We start from the raw sequence: 18,023 nt of genomic DNA, 5'->3' as shown, positions 1-18,023 counted from the left end.
CAATAATCTCCTATCATCTAGTTACACCAAATTTTTTTCCAACACTTGACAATCCATGTCTTGAGGATTATCAAGTTGCTAAATCAATTTGCCTTGTTCTCCCTCCACTTTCCACCAACATCCCTACTTCTACCTTCTCAAATTCACTACTTGCTTCGAGCTCAAGCTTTTCCCCTATAACCTCTTCCTCTCCCCCAAGACCATATATTCCTCCAATCTCCCTTGAGTTTTCAATGAAAGACACCATTAATGATTCCATCAATGAGCTTCAAGAATTGGATAATCCAATTCACACACCCACACTGGGAGTTGCAACAAGATACATATAGGATTCTGATGCCCCCATGCCCGGTAATCCCATCGGTGATTTTTGGAGGAAATACCCAAACATGCAATCAAGAGGAGGATGGGACCTCTCTGGAATTTCAATGAGTATCCGCCAAGCACAAATCACTCCAGACATCAGCATCAAATTGGAGCCATAGCCTGCTGGGCGTAGACCAAAGCTGCTCAATTAAAAGTACCTCCTTGAATACATACAGACTCCATCTTCCTTTCGCACGCATCCCACATTTGATGCGGTACCCTGTCGCTACTGGTGGGATGCCGATCATCATGACCCAGATAATATAGATGCTCCTCGCAATTGGCCATTAATCAAGAGAAACTCTAAAATCAAATGGACAAGCTAGGAAACACTCATTAGAGCCTTGGACAAACATGCATCAATTATGCAAGGCAGTTATGACAAAACACTCAAGGAAAGTGCAAAATATAGTGAAGCCTTAGTAGTCATCCTGGAGGTGTCCCTCACCATTGATGATCATTTGCCCAACCTCAACTTCATTCCAAATCAACTGATAGATGCTCAAACAACAAGTCGCCTCTTTCAAAGAGCCATATATCTTCATGGGCGTTACGTGTGTTTGTTTGAACAAATGGTTGACACCGGCTTCTTAAAAACTGAGCAAGCAATCTACGGTGTTCATGGATTACAAGGAAAAGATCGACAACAACAAGCTCACTCCATCTATCACCGCCACCATCTTTACCATACTCATTGGGTAAAGACAACCCCATCACAACATTGTCTGCAGACTCAACCATAGCCTGAGGATGGGTAATCAAATCGGTCCAGGGGAGTTGTCAACCATATGGCAATAAGAGCTAGAAGTGCCACTTTGTGTAGAGACTCAAAGGTGCCCCCACTTTGTGTAGAGACCCAAAAGGTCCCCCCCAAAAGAGGAGGGACTCTTATCCAAAAGGTCTCCCATAAAAGAGGTCCCACCACGAAGGTACCTACGGATTGTGTAGAGACCAAAATATATAAATATCTCTCAATGAAATGAAGATCCCACTCTTTGGGGTTCACTGTTCAAGCTCACTATTGTGCTCATGTGATTGATCTCCAATTGCATCCATGCTCTCTTACACTATCGTGTCCTAGCATGCCCTTACCCTTGCACTCTCTACCCTTGTACTCCCTCCTCCTCCTCCCTCCTCCTTACTCCCTCCTCCTCCTCCTCCTCCTCCCTCTGTCTCCTCCTCCATCTCCCCCTCCTCCTTCCTCCTCCTCCGTCCTCCTCCCTCCTCCTCCTCCTCCTCCTCCTCCTCCTCCTCCTTCTCCTCCCTCCCTCCTCCTCCACTCTCCTCTCTCTTCCTCCTCCTTCCTCGTCCCTCCTCCTTCCTTGTCCCACTTCCTCAACCCTTACCCCTCGAATCCGCGGAGACTAGCTCTTCACTCCTCAACCTTGGACTCCTCCTAAACCCTGCACCCCCCCCTTGAACCCTGGAACTCCTAGTTAGCTCTCTCAACCCTATCCCCCTATCGAGCCCTAAATTCCCCTTCTAAACCCTTGAACTCCTATGGAGGCGAGAGCCTCCTTCAATTGTTATGATCAAGCTCTCTTTCTCATTCACGCGCACATGAGATCTGCTTTCCACGCTTTAGCCTACACCTCTCATCGGAGCACGACCCGAGGATCTATGCTACACTTGTGAACACCTATTCTACAACGAGCAACAACACAACTATAGGTGACTAACACCCTCGAAACCTACAAATGGGAGAAACAGGGACAATAGGCACCTAGAAGGTCGGAAGTTTAGAAGAGTTTCCCCCTTGGAAGTCTCGTGCATTACCTCGACCAGGGTTTCGCCTTGCGAAGTCCCTCATCCATGGGTCTTCGTCCTCCATGCGCTCATAGTCATGGTGCTATGTGACGATTGTGGATCCTAAGTCCACAAAGGCGGCTTCAATCCCTACTTGTGGCTCAGGGACTAGTTGTTGCCGGCCTCCCCTTTTCATGGACATACTGGTGGTGAAGGTGTTCTCCATTTCTACTAAATTCGTTCGGCCCAACCATCCAAACATGTTGGATATCATCCCTCTTAACCTAGAGGTTACGGAAGGAGTAGGAAAATGATGTGGAGCTATGCTGGTGTAGGGGGCTTCAAAAGCCCTCGGGCCAGGGGGTTCCTGCATTTCCTTATTCAAGCTCTCGGTCTCGTCGCAGCTAGAGGGATCCACACATCAAGGCCCTAACACTGAGTGAGAGCTGGGAATTGAGCTCCTTATTAGAGCCGACTCCAAACTGGGGCAAAAGGTGGGCTGTGCATAGTTTGAAATAATGTCCTTGTGCTTGGGTGGACAAAATTCTTCCAGACCTCAAGAGCATGTATGAGATCTCTGTGGAGGTACACCTTGCCTCAAATTCAATTTTGTATTTTTGACAGAGAATTTGTTCCTAGAGCTATCACAATGGTCGGAGGGTTAGCTATAAGCCAATGGGCCGTAAGGATATTCTTCAAGCAATGGTCGGAGGGTCAACAATATGGTGATGGGGAGTAGGGATAGTATCAGGGTGACAGTCAGAGGGTTTAGCAGCTAACACATGTCGACGGGTTAGGGTGAGATTAGTATGCCAACAGTCCATGGGTTAGCAATAATGCAACGATTGGCGGGATGGCTTGCCTCGGAGGGAAACCAGGATGGCAATGGTCGTAGGGTTATCAATATGGAAACGGATCATGGGAATAGACTTAAGGCAATGGGTCAACGCCTGTCAAACCGATAGGATGGCAGACCCTGACATGGTGGTAGATTAGGTGATTGACATGTGTCAGATCATGGGGATATAACTAAGGTGACGGGTCATGGAGATAGCGAGCTAAGACGATGGGACATGGGGATAGGAATTGTCTACGAATACACCATTTTGCTGACTCCCTTCTGATGATTCTTGATGGTTTTCAAAAAACAATGACTTTTGATACACAAACAAGTGGTTTCTACAAGTTGGATTGTCAAGCACCCAAAACCACTTTGAAATTCTAGTCCAATCTTCATTTTCAAGTGTTTTTAGTTGAATTTGACACTACAACTAGCTTAGCAATATTCTAGCTACCTTCTTGTATAAACAAACATTAAAAAAATATCAAAAACAAGCTCAAATGCATGACAATGGCTTTATGGACAAAAAGTTGAAAACTGAGCTTTCCTACTCTAAAATCACTCTTTCTTCACTAGTTTCTTAAATTGTTAGGATATGTGGATGAAAATATTCAAAGGTCTTGATGACAAAGGGTCAAATTTTAATGTGGTTTAAGTGCTCAAATTTCCCTTCTCAAAAGGGCAAATTATAAAATCTCAGGTTTGTGATGACCAGGTTGATCCAAAAACTTACAAACTTTGAGGTTGCAATATTTTTGGGGAACACTCGTGTGGGGTGAGGAGTTTTGCATCCAATAAACATGGAACATGTGGTAGAAGTTGCAAAATATTGGACGGAAATGCTTGGAAGGTCGTGCTCTTAAAAAGGACAAGCATTCCTAGGTAAATTGATAACAAGCCAGGGGAAACAAGCATTACACGTTTATGCACTGAATTCATTGCATATGGGATTAACATCTTAGCCCTAATCCTAGCAAAGTTATTTGCCTTGGCTTCCCACCCATTGCACATGCCTTTAGGCTTTGTAAGTGGAGATTAGGAGTGGATACCTCTTATCTCCCTGACAACGGTGCCAAGGGGGAGACACGTGTCGTGGGGATGCTTCAAGTGTGCCGATGGAGCTCCTCACTCCTGTGCTAGTCCTTGTGGGAGCATTGCATAGTCAAGCCTTCAATCATGTCACTTGAGTGCCTACTTTATTGTCGCAATGGGGTTTCCACTGAGAAGAAGGGGGTAAGAGGAAGAGAGAGAGGAGAGAGGGAGGAAAGAAGGAAGGGGGATGGAGGAGGAGAAGAAGGGGAAGGGGAATCGTGGCAAACAAGAGACAAGAAAACCTCAATCTCAACACATGAGCAAGAAGAGAGCTTGTATTTCTCAAGGTGGCATACAACAATGAAGACCAAAGTCAACCATTTGGTCTACCTCTATTCAACTCCTCCTCTATTTCAATTAATCTACCTCGCTCTGCCTCCCCCCTTTCTCGATTAACCTAAGCTAAAACACTCAATTGAGCGCCTCCCTCCAGAGTTGAGAGCTCAGAGCTCAAAGCTCGAGCCAGCAGAGCTCGAGTCGCTCTCTCCCTCCTCAACCGCTCTCTCTTTCTCTCTCCTCATTGCTCCTCCCTCCCTCCTTCCTCCTCCCCTCCTACTTCCTCCCCTCCCCCTCTTCCTTCCTCCCCTCCTCCTCCTTCCCACTCCTCCACTCTCTCTCCCCCTTCTCGTTCTCCTCAGCGGCTTTCTCCCTCCTCACCACTCCTCCCTCCCACTGCTCTCTTCCCCCTCCTTCCCTTCTTTTTGCTTGTGTTAGGAGGGCTTCACAGTTGTTTGTCACCCCCCCTTCCCCTCTTATATGCCGCAGTAGAAGCTTCGAGATTTGGTGGCTTCTCAAAGAAGTCATTGTCACATCAATCGTCCCTCGCCTTCGATTAATTTCGCCACTCGCCTTAGGTTAATTTCTCCATCCCTGCACGAACAATCTAATTAATAGCCCCAAATTCCATCTGATTAATAGACCCAAATTCCTTACACCACACTCTCTCGTCTCTCTTTTGCTACAACCCCTTGGGCCCATATGGCTCCAAGGCATATGATCAAGCTTTGATGACAAGCACACCCAATGCAAGATCATAGAGGATTAGGAGTCATAAGTAATCTACAGTAATTTGAGAAATAGACTCTTTGAGGATTGAGCTAAGAAGCTTATGTATCTTTATGCTAATCACAAAATGCTATAACAGTGGGGAGTGTGGGACATGATGTGCAAGCTCCAAAGTGGACCTAGATTCTCCCACTAATTTCACCCAATTCCAAGGAGTCCCTCCACCCCAAGTGCTAGATTCCCAAGAGGAGGAGGATCCATCAAATTGTTCAACTCATTTGACCTTTCCTTTTAAATCTTAAATTTGAAATGTTCCATTTAGGTTAAAACATTGTAACTTCCCAATTTATCCCATCAAATCACTAATGGCAATGCATTATCTCCCATTTCCCCCAAGCATCATAGTATACAGACCTCAATAATGAAAAAAAGATGGACATTTTGCTGAGAATCAATGGAATAAATATAGAAATATTGATTCCTAAGGGGACAAAGATTGACTTACAACTTGAATTGCTTAAATTTTGAAAAAGGGTGGGTGAACCACGAGCATTGATTCATCACATATTAAGAGGTTAGCTACGAGTGTAATGACTAAACTTTTAGGATGTATGTGTGATTGACATAGAGCACAATTACTTGAGGCACCTAAAAATTAGCTTTATAGATATTGATCTTCAATGTCATATGTTGTATATAAATTTTAGCATAATCACAAAACCCATGTCTATGGTCACCAATGTGAATGTCTATGGTCACCAATGTGAGATTTTACCTTTCAACTTTCCATTTTCTCCATTACTATGTTGAGAATCCTGAAAAGGGTAATTCAAATTTTAATTTCTAATCCCCTAGAGTGTCCTTGCACTCATTATACCTACAAAACTAATTAACAAGCCATGTGAAGTTGAAAGGAATTCTTAATGAGTCTCGAAGAAGGGTTATTGTATGGTTAGAGTAGTCTCTTGGGGAATAGGATGATATATCACCTATAGATCAACATCAATCTCCATCCAATGTTCCTTTAAATTTTCCTCTTTAGAGCTTTAGAGGCTAGTACTTTGATATTTGTAGAGGCTATTAAAGAAAAAAAAATTAGGGGCTAGTGCATTTGAATAGGAGTACATGGTCATGTCATGGTTTCATGTACTTTTAGGTCTCTTAAGAAAATGCTTTAGTTTTTTGTTTTGAATAAAATAGTAGTCATCTAAGGTATTTGAAAAGGGGTTATCAAGGGTTTTCTACATTGTAACTTTTATTCAACATTTTAAGGTGTTTGGAAAGGGATTATCATGGTGTTTTTTTAATTTGGAAAGAAATTTAAACTTTGTTTTGCAAGAGAGAGATTGTGGACATGTAAATTTGATATAAAAGAAAGAATATAAATTAGTGAATACCCTTAAAAAATATACATCAAATGAGATGATATGATAAATATTTCTAAAATCATGCATACAACTTTATATAATGGAATGAATGTAGATCATGGTAGAGAGAGAGAGAGAGAGAGAGAGATTTTCATGGTAGAGAGAGAAAGTTGAAACAATTCTTGCAAAAATTTGCTCACCACACTCGTGAGAAAATGCTCACCTAAAACAATCATTCCACACATGCGAGGGTTTATTTTGATATAGGAAGGTGCATGTATACATCACAATGACAAAACAAGGTTAATTGGATCCGTAACAATCAATTGTGAAATAAAAAAAGAAATTTTTCAACCAAAAATAATAGATTCATGTGATTGCATTCTAATTTAACAAGTACCCAAGTTGGGGGCCTTTCCCAAGAGACTTAAACTTGGACTTGAATTGTCCAATATGAATTTTAGTTCAGGTGAAGATTGTTCTAGATTAATAGCAATTGTTCTCTTAACTAAATATTATCACTAATAAAACATTTTGTCCTATGTGCTTCTTTGAAAACTCTCTCAATCTTCATAGTGTCCTACTTTGTGCCCAAACTTGAATTAGGATGACACAAAAGTAGAATAAATAACTTTTGAAATTAGTACATTATGTGGAGACATCAAAGATCGGTAGTTTGTCCTCGTTTAGGCTTTCCACTTGACTATATTTGAGAGCTAAGTTATTTGAGAGACAAGGGCCTTGATTTATGTACATCTTCCACTATAGTCTATTTTCAAATTAGATATTGGAATATCTAGCATCAGAAGTTTCATGACACCCTTATGTCATATTGATATAAAAACCTATTTCTATGTTTTGATTCCTATCTCATGCCTATCCATAAGACAATATGGCCCATTTTTGCACATGAACAATATATTATATGAATATATGATAATATATTTATTGATTTTTAGAATCTTTACAAAGATTTAGCGTATAGAATGGGATGTTTTAAACATTTGTTTTGATGCTTAATGAGCATGACGACTAAGTTGGTCTTGTCTCTTTACGGCAAGGGAACAAAAATGTATATGCATGTAATGAGGTATGCCATAAGATGTTTAGTTAGCATAACAAAACTATAATTCATCACAATTAGACATATATTAATTTAGAAAGATGCTTTTATAGGCAAGCTACCCTACTTGTGGAAGAATTTTTCTCATGGAGCTAACAAAGATGTCAGAGAATTTAAAATCCTATGTGCGTTTCACAAATACATATCAAGGTAGTGTAGACTAATAATTGCCCATCTCAGCTTAATGATCTTACATAAATGATTGTTTTTCTCTTTCTCAAGGATTATTATTGTGATTTACAATCACTTTTTATAATTTTTAACAATAAACATTGACATGAATTCAAGGAAATCATAACTAGTACATTACTTATATTTTAGAAAAAATGGACTATTACTATGATGGCGAGGTGTATCCACACATTAGAGGAGGATACTAGACCACAGTATGGTTATATAACAACATCACATCAATAAACAGTGGTAATAAAAATTGTTGTCACAAGGGTTTCCACTTGTAAGAAGGATTTGTATGGGAAGCCTCAATTTTGAAGAAACAGGGCCCAAGGGAAAATGAATAATGTCTTACATATGTGTTGAGAATACATTCAATTATGAAGATGTATGCATGCCGCCTTTAAATTATGTATGGTGCTTCATCCTTAGTCTTCTTAAAATAATTGAGGGAAAGGGAGGCTTAGGGATTGACTTAGGAATATGTAAGTGAGCACTTTTTAAAAAATTAGATGACATATTTTTTACTAAATTTTACTCCCATTATACATATAGAAGGGGTTTTAGAATTGGATTTAAGAAAAAATATTAAACTTAATGAAGGGTTGCGATATAATCCCCATGTAAAGCATTGGTATTTGTATTGGCGCTTTGAACAAAAGTGCTATCTAGGGTTTTTACATAGTAAACCCCCGGAAATGGGGGCAACAACAATTAAAACCATAGGTTTTTTTTTCCTCCATTTAGAAAAGTAGCTCCTTGTCATATTCCAAGGTTGGAAATGTGAGCACTTGGCCTCGAAGTATTGTGAGAAACATCACCAATTTTGAAATAAAAAAAGAATGCTAAGAGCCAACACATAGAATTATGTTGAATACATTTTTATTCCACTTGTTTTTCATGGCCTTTAGCATATGGGATTCTCGTGGAAAAAAGTGACTTCCTTCTACGCTAGGCATACTTTTTGTGGTGGTGGCCATTGTCCTTATATTTGTGGTTGATGCTTAGACATGGCAAAATGGACAAATAAATAAATTTTAGATTGAAAATTCCTTAGACCATCTTTGTATATGCATATATGAATTTGCAAGACAAGGATAGGCCTTACAAGAATACATCTCATGTCATTAAGTTACATCAAGTACAATAATTGTGAAGGGCCCTAGTAAAAGCACTTTGACGAGGATCATAATCTTGTCTAAAGACAATCTTTATAAAAAGCGAAGTTAGTGCAAAGAAATGATAAAGATCCGCCTCTAAAATAGGTAGGCAGTTACATAGCAGTCCCGTGAGGGCTTATCTAGCAACAAGTAGCTATAAACTTGGCCAAAATAAAAACTTCTCTTCCCAAAGACTCTAAAGGATGACCTCAAGTTATCGACAACGTCCTAAAACTAGAAATCAACTTCTTAATAGTGTTGTAGTTTGGATGTATAGATTGGTAAGGACATGGAAGACCACTCTCTCCTTTAGGTTAAAATGATTACTTTGGAATGTCTTAGTTGGAAAACTGCTTGTTAGTGCAAGATTCACAAAATGGAGTTCAAGAATCTCTCCATTATGTGTTTTTTGCAAGGTCAAAAGAGAGACACAGTTCCATGTCTTGTGGGAGTGCTCCGCTGGTCATACCATTTTGAGAAAAGTGAGTAAGTGGTTGGAGAATGCTTGTATCTACATTATCCCAACTTGGAAGCAAGTCTTATTTGGCAATAGAGGCAATCTAAATGATGCTCTTGTTGAAGTATGGAAACTACTTAGAGTTGTAGTAATATTACGATGAATGACTTTTACTTTGAGTGTGAATGTTGGACAATCAGGGGGATTTATACTTTATGAATGTTTTCAATTTATGAATACTCCCAAAGGACTTGGGATAGAAATAAAGCTTTTAATAATATATTTTGCTTTAAATAAAATAACTGAGATGTGTTTAAGGAAAGAAACTCATGAGCCTAATCTTAGTTTAGTTTATGGATTGTGGATGTATATGAAAATGTTTACTCTAGTAATGCAATTTCATTTCAATCAAGACAATGGTGAAATTTCTTATAAACTCCAAAAGATTCAGCTTCGTGCCATAAATGGGATAACTCCTCAATGACATCATTTCATTAACATAACTAATAACTAAAACTCTCATAAACATCATGTAGATTGATTACATGTTGATTGAATTGATTACATGTTGATTGAAAAAATAACACATTTGTTTTAACCATCATTGTTATTACATTAGGTAAGTCTAGCTTATGTGCATAAGAGAAGGTGATGTTTAGAAAGGGTGTATAGACATCATAACCATGGATGGAAGGCTATTGAGAGCAAGATACATTTGCTATTCAAGCTATTTGTAGAGTTTAATTGCACATGCATTAGCATGCACATGCCTACATAATGCATGCACAAGCAGATGCACATACACACATAATGCATGTGCAAGCACACACATGCACACATAATGCATGTGCAAGCACACACATGCACAAATCGCATGTACACACACACACACACAAACCAATCAATGAAAAAAGAAATATCAAGACCTAAGTATGTGTTTCAAGACTCTATGCTTATATTTTCTTCTCAACTCAAACCAATTTAATATCCAAGGTAGGTATAGCAATGGGCCTATTACTATACTATGGTCAAGGAAGGGATGCCTTAGGCTACTTCCATGAGCTGATAATTGACTGGTAAAATGAAGAGGTAAGTGGTCAAGCATTCATGCTAATTGCATGTCGAAATCAAGAAGGAGATGCATATGGTGCAATGATGGTTTTGGTGGTCAAGAAAATGTCACCTTGGTGTCCATGTCATATAAGAAGTTTGTGAAGGACTTTTGAGAGGGTCCCTTTCTACCTTTTGGTTAGTCAGCCACATGGCTCATGACTACACTTTCACCCTCTTTATGTGGGAGTCATTAGGAGAAGAGGCAATTCAACCCAATAGTTCTAGAAGAGACAATGGGTAGGTAAAGACAATTCTAACCACCCTCGATGTGGTTCTCAAAAGAGAGTACATCAAAGAAAAGAAGTTTCAACCCGTTTTCCAAGGGCCTTGTAAGGGGATCAAGGGCTCCTAAGCCCGGGGAAAGTAGAAAAGATCGATTACAAAGTCGGGCTGACAAAATAAGCTAACCAGTGATCACCCATAGCCAACGCTACAAGCAGTAGTAAATAGCTAAGAATCAAACCATTTTCTAACCACGAAGAGTGACCTACTCACCGGTCTGAGTTACTCAAGATCCACCCCAAATCTCGAAGGCCATTTTTGATTTAATTGATGAGCTATCTTTCCCTGCACATGGAGCCAAGCTAACTACGGGCTCGGAACTTCAGTGAGTTGTAGACCTCCCAGATCGCGACCATGATCGACGCACAGATGTACTGCCAACACGCCGCCAGTGTAGAGGGAGTGTTGTCACTTGCAAAGATAAGTTGCATATTGCCACCTATACGGAACTTGCTCATCAGACCTGAGGCTCTAATAGCATTCTCTGTTCTTCTCCAGGCCAACCGTGAGACATTGCAGTGAAGAAACAAATGGTGGAGCATTTCCATGACACTTGCACATAGGAGGCAGAGAGGGGAGACTTGCACATGTTTGGCTAATTTACCCCTTAGAGGGAGCCAATGCAAGACCACCTTCCACAGAAAGAAGCTAACCTTGCAAGACTTGGATTGCTTCCAAATGCTTCTCAATCTACGGGACCACCATGCTACGCCTTTGCGAAAGGCCCAATTCTAGGGACAAGGAGTGGTCCCTGAAGAAGAGGGCATAGACCGTTTTGGCCATGATCTTATTGAGCTGGGACGTTCCAAGTCACCATTGCTTCACCTTCCAATCATTAGATTGGGTAGTGTTTGTTGGCCAAGACTCTGGAACTCGTTTGAAGACTGCGTGCAACAAGTCCATCTCCCCATTTGTGCAACCGAACCCGATCAAGAGAGTACCACCTAGCATGTTTGTGATCCCACAGATCCACCCACACATGGGCACCCTATTGCGAGCTCTCGCGAGATCATGAAGCCCGAAACGGACCTCTTTGAAGGTGGTGCACCACCAAATGCGTTCTAGTAAGGTGGCATTTGTGAATTTCTACTTGTAATTAGAGAAAATTTAATTACGTTGTGTGTTTGGAAGATCCCTTAAGAAATTGCTTTTGTGAATTTCTACTTGTAATTAAAAACAAAAATAATAACGTAGTGTGTTTGGAAGATCCCCAACACGCTGTAAAGAATCGTTTGTTCTAGCTTTTTGCAATCGAGGAGTGCTTTGCATTACCGATCACCACCTACAAACGTGCCGAGTTGTCCTGGCATGAAAAGGCTAACCGGGGTTTGCTAATCAGGGTTGGGGGGGGTGAGAGAGGAGAGAGAAAAATACTGGGAAATCGTGCCGAAAATCGGAAGGGCAAATCAAGTATAATACGATAAAGAGGCAAAAGCTTCGGTTTTGAGAGTCGGTGGGCTTCGTCCCCGCCGTTGGTGCCGCTTTCCCCTGCTCTCTCTCTCTCTCTCTAGACTCTCTGGGGACTCTCTGTAGACTCTCTGGGGTCTCTCTCTCTCTCTCTCTCTCTCTCTCCATCGCAGCTTTTGGCCTCCTCGAAAGACTCCCCACGCCTGCCGCCCACCTTCTCGGGCTCTTCCAAGACTAGTGATCATACGTAGAATCTATCTCTCGCAGATCCTCCTTCCCTTCTTCAATTGATACCACTTAGAGTCTCTCTCTCACAGATCCTCCTTCCCTTCTTCCATTGATAACTAGCCTAGTCTATCTCCCAGCAATACGCATCAGTCCATCTCCTCCATCATGCTTCTCCGTAGCTCCTCCTCCCCCATCCTCTCCTCCCTTTATCCCTCCCCCTCGTCGAGAGAGGAGGAGAGTAGAGTGGCAGGGGAACAGTTGGGAGAAGGAGGAATCAAGGCCAAGGTCTCCTCTTGCTCCAGCCCCCTCCATAGCTCTCGCTTCTCCCATGAGTCTCACCACTCTCCCAGCGCCGACGATTGCCTTAAATTGAATCGTGAATCTGAGAAAGATCGAGCCTCACGGCCCGGCCTCAGAAGGGCGCAGTCCGAGGGGGATCTCGCGAGCCTCTCCAATGGCGTAGCGTGTAGGTTCGCCGCTAGCTCTCTTATGAGCTCGGTGGCTGATGAAAAGAAAATAGGCTCCCCACAGCCTAGCTCCCTGCACAGGCAATGGACGAAGAGGGTTTATCCTCATTGTAGAGGAGTGCCGTTGGATATTTTAGAGGAAAGTGAACTATTCGACCTGGACTCAGAGGACGAAGGGGAGACTATTCCCTCGGTAGAGTACTCTCCTAGCGTCGTGCAAACTGAATCTGTGGATAAAAGCCACAAAATGGGTTCTGCTGATCGGTTTGTTCCTCCTAAGGAAACTTCAGTTTCAGTATCTGGAAGAAATCTTGAGGGGTTTCGTATGGAAGATGGAGAATTTTACACGAGCGTGAACACGGACGCTGACGGGGTGCTCTTGGTCTGCAACTCGAAAGGATGCCGACCCATGACAGAATCTGAGAGGTTGCGTCCTATGTATATGGCGAGCGGGTTAGGACTTGGCATGGGAGGCGGATCCCGTGGTGGAAGTGGCTCGAGTGGTCGCGGTGGGGGTTTTGGTGGGGATGCTAACAGCACGGAGGCGAATTATCAGAGGCTTTTGAAGGATGACCCTCAAAATCCTTTACTTCTCAGGAACTATGCTCAGTATCTGTCTGAGGTAAGTTTAGAGTTTCTGGTCGTGTCTCAAGCTAATTTGTTTTTCGTTGTGATCTGCTTCCCTTAGCTCATGCCATGGCTCTTTGCACACAGGTAAATCATGATTTCAAGAAGTCCGAAGAATACTATGAAAGGGCCATCTTGGCGTGTCCAAGTGATGGAGACGTGCTCTCTCAATACGCAAAGCATGTGTGGGATGTTCACAAAGACCACGATCGCGCAGAGAGTTACTACGATCGTGCTGTGAAGGCCGCTCCAGAGGACAGGTATTCATTAGCTCCAAAGTGCGCTGCCACAAATATTTTGTCTTAACTATATGTCTCCTCATGGAATTTCTCTTTCTGGATGCAGTTACGTGCTGGCTTCGTATGCCTCGTTTCTGTGGGATGCAGAAGATGAAGAAGAAACTGATCCTTCCTCGCTTCCAGTTCTTCCAGCTATACATGGGGCCTCGTTACCTTTAGTTGCCTCCGCATGAGGGCATCTCATACAAAGGCTTTCATGGCCCTCTTCTTTGAATGCAGCCACGGGATCTCATAAATGTGTGAGTTATTGAAGGGAGAGAAGCCAGAGTTTAAGGCACTTCTTTTTGGATCCTCCAGATGGCTCTCTTGCTCACCTCGCTGTACGAAGTAGTCCAATTCTGCATAACATGCAGTCGCCTAGCACAGCCTCTCCCACTGACAGAACATTACGGAGGGCTATATGTCTATAGTCTATGTTGGCTTTCAGATCTAAAAACTAGTGCTCCTTTCCTTTTGTTCCTTCTCTTTAACTTATGTTCATTTTTTTTGGCGGGCTCTTAAAGCCGGTGCACATGCCAGTGCTCTTCTGATTGGTAGCTAATGGCGCAGAAGGTGCCCATGATTGGGCTTGCGGAATTAGGAATTAGAAATTTTGAGCTACCATGCAAGCATTCAAGTGAGCACTGGGGTGCAAAGGAGCCTAATCTGACACAGGAACATTGATGGAAGCTCCTCCAGGTTATGTGCTGTATTCCGTGTATCAGTGGCCATGGGTATGCGTCGACAGGATATCATTAAATCGTGGCACAGGGTGGGATTGCAGCTGGCTGAAAAATATGGTACTCTGTGCACTGGCCCTTACTGTTATGTATAAAAACCTGAGAAGCTGAGGGTCAGGAAGATTAAAGAGTGCACAATTTATTATGTCTGTACATTGAACCATAGATAGTGTTCCACCGTGATGCTCCATGGTAAAAATTTGTTTTTCTGTAGTTTGAAATGACATGGAGATGCTTGTTTCTTGAATCTGAGACAATGTTAAACATCTATGATACTGTTATGGAGTGGTGGTACTACCTTGGCGCCTACAGTTCTTTTTGTTTTGTAGACCTACTCACGGACATGAAAGTAACATTGGTGAAATCATATGAGACGATTGCATAAGAGTTTCCCACCTAGAAGGAAATGAGATCAACTTATCACATCTTCTGAGAAATCTTGTGGTATTTGGATTGATAGAAGGCAAAGGTTTTAAGTTTATTTCTTTTTAAGAAAGGCATGTTAAATCAAAGCTGGCCGAAAAGCTAAATTACAGTATTTCAAGTCTGCAAAAAGGTATGTGATAAAGTGTTTACTGTGGTCGTCTTTCTTGCTACAGGGTCTCTCTTGGCAGGGTTTTAAGCAATGTGAGCATTGTGTGCTTCTGTCATAGGCTGCCTCTGATTTACTTCATCCCATCCTTCAGAAAGTCCAAGGCTGCATTGAGAAGTTTATGTATGGTTGCCTTTCTTGCTACAGGGTCTCTCTTGGCAGGGTTTTAAGCAATGTGAGCATTGTGTGCTTGTGTCATAGGCTGCCTCTGGATATGATATTTACTTCATCCCATCCTTCAGAAAGTCCAAGGAATGACGATGGGCCTCATTCATCCACAAATGGATCCAACTTGTACACTTTCACCACTTGCTCTCTAGCACATTCAGCACCGGAGGAGGAACCATGGAGGGAATTTGAGATCCCATCCCAAACCTCCTCCATTGTAGTCATGCGTGGATTAATTGAGATGCAGCATGGCTTGAACAGCCTTGTTGTCATCATTTTGATCTATAGTTATTTGCACAAAAGGCCCCATTGTGGAATGCATTGGGGTCCAATGACAATTCTTGTTGTTCGAAGTTAGCTTTGATGTTCTTTGTGAATGCCCTAAGTAGTCTTCTAGCGACAATGCGAGGTGAGAAAATCTTGCAAACCTTCTTCCCTTTGATCCTACACATCCCACAATTTCCTTTCAGACTTGAAGTCATCGCAAATGCATTTTGCACAGCCACATATCTAATGGTTGGAGCTTGTAGCTTGTGTGTCTTGAACCCATTGCAGGAAAAAATGTAGCGGTTCTATCTGAAGTTCTTGCAGAGTTCTGAAAGTACAGTGATCGAAATCACCATGGTGTCTCCCCCACTTGTATGTTTGTATAGGGGAATCTCTGAGGACCTCAAGGCATCACATGTTCCACCAAAAGTACCTTGAGACAGTGGTGTGAGAGAAGCATTAACTATCGTTCAAAATGATGACAGCAAGGCTGTTCAAGCCACGCTGCATCTCAATCAATCCACGCATGACTACAATGGAGGAGGTTTGGGATGGGGGCCCTCGAATTCCCTCCATGATTCCTCCTCCGGTGGCTGTTGAATGTGGTAAAGAGCAAGTGGTGAAAGTGTATGAGTTGGATCCGTTTTGTGGATGAATGAGGCCTGTGTTATTCCTTGGACCTTTTAAAGGATGGGATGGAGGAAATATCAAATCCAGAGGCATATGACAGCAACACACAATGCTCACAATGCTTAAACCCCTGCCAAGAGAGACCCTGTAGCAACAAAGACAACCATACAAACTTCTCAATGCAGCCTTAGATCCTAGAAAACTAAAGCTCACAAAATGGACTGTCTTTCTCTGATCACAACTATTTCAACTCATAGTTTTCATAGAATTATGTCAACATCCTCTCAATCTAAAGCAATTCTCCTTCTAGACCTTCAATTGTGATGAGTGGATGCCAAGCACGAGGAATGTTGAGTTGGTTGATACCCAAAGCCTTTCTCCTTAATATCCGGGCAAATCCACCGTAGGAGGGATGCCAACTGGTCTTTTCGATTTAGTATCCCTTTTCTTTTAGACTTGTGAGGTTGGTTGGGAAGAACAAAACAATGATCTAGATTTCCTCTAATGTGGGCATCCGAAACCTAGTTAGGTTAAGGAAGTCATGAGTTTGGCATAATAACTTTACTCTGTCTGTGACATAACTTCATTATAAAGAATCAAAATTTGACTCGGCAAGGTAGCATATTTGTTAACAATCTACTACTCCTCAAGGCTAAGGAGTGAGTTCGGCCAATAGAGGTCATTTATTCTTCATTGAACACCTAATTATGTGTTGAGCTTGGTTTTGGATTCAACCAAGGTCATGCTTCACTCTTGATCAGAGTTGTGTCACCATCCATGTTTGGTCATGGTTGCCAACCATATATGTCCCCATCACCCTTGGATGATACTAAAATGGGCAAGGACTCAATAGCAGCCCCTCAACTACGTGCAACAACTTAGGACTATTGCGCTCGGATAGTGGATTTTTGTAAGGCAAAGATTGAAGCTTAGTTAACCAAAATAAAATTGTAAAAATAAGCTTGCACACACATAAACAATGTAAAAGACCACATTCCAATCCCATATTAGATGAGCATGTGGATTTCATAGAGTTTCTCCCTCCCTCCTGCCATTTGCCATGTCCAAGAGGATTCCAATTTATTCCCACGAGAAGTTTATGAGGGTTGGGTGGTAAGAACAAATCACTCATCTAGATTTTCTTTGATGTGGTCATCTGAAACCTAGTTACGTTAGGGCATCACTCTAAATCAAACTTGTATTAGCACCCACATTTGGTGCCAATCATTTTGTATTAGTTTCCAATCATTTTGTGCCTCTTAAAGCTTATAGGAATGGTCCACATAGCATTCATATCGTAAATATACTATTTTTGGGAGATGCATCACCTTGGTCCTAACTATATAGAAAGGGGCATGCTACCCATTCACAATGTTGGAGGTATGTGTGTGCTCACTTTTTGAATATTTAGCTATGCTATTTTTGGGACTCTATGGCAACAAGGGCTAAGAACCCATTAAGAGCAACCAATATGTTATCATTGTGTGGAGCAGTGGCACACTCCGCTTATAATAATTGGAGCTTAAAAGTAGAGTTGATTGGTTTAATTGATAGTAGGGATAGCCAAGAAATTCTATAGAAAGGATTTGGACATACTTGCAAAATCATGATCTAGAGAGAGAAATACTAAAAGTAGAGAGAGACACTTTGGAAAATGTCAAGCGCTTTTTGTAGAGACCATGTCATATGCTTTATGTTGTGACCTACATTTTGTGTAGGGACCCTTGGCATGTACTTTGTGTTGTGACCTACATTTTGTATAGAGATTGAAACTCAAGAACAAGCTCTTTGGGGCTTATTGTTCTATTCACTTTTGTGCCCTTGTTCTTGATCTTCTTATGTCCATGTTTTCTTGCACCATCAACATGTGCTAGCATGCCCCTCCTCTTGCGA

General features: G+C 41.8%; 1 protein-coding gene across 1 annotated transcript; it reads left to right on the top strand.

Moving 5' to 3' along the window:
- Positions 1-12,318: 12,318 nt before the first annotated feature.
- On the top strand, positions 12,319-14,743 carry LOC147890398 (uncharacterized). The gene is made up of 3 exons (XM_087390642.1): positions 12,319-13,450; positions 13,543-13,715; positions 13,801-14,743. The coding sequence occupies exons 1-3, from the start codon at positions 12,527-12,529 to the stop codon at positions 13,925-13,927; spliced, it is 1,224 nt and encodes a 407-aa protein (XP_087246768.1). The 5' UTR covers positions 12,319-12,526; the 3' UTR covers positions 13,928-14,743.
- The last annotated feature ends 3,280 nt before the right edge of the window (positions 14,744-18,023 follow it).

This window comes from Dipteris shenzhenensis, chromosome 19, assembly GCF_047967505.1.
Source record: "Dipteris shenzhenensis isolate YYH24624 ecotype China chromosome 19, Dip_SZ_1.0, whole genome shotgun sequence".
Lineage (NCBI taxonomy): Eukaryota > Viridiplantae > Streptophyta > Polypodiopsida > Gleicheniales > Dipteridaceae > Dipteris > Dipteris shenzhenensis.
The sequence above is the reverse complement of the archived record's forward strand: the minus strand, read 5'-3'. Positions and strand labels throughout refer to the sequence as shown.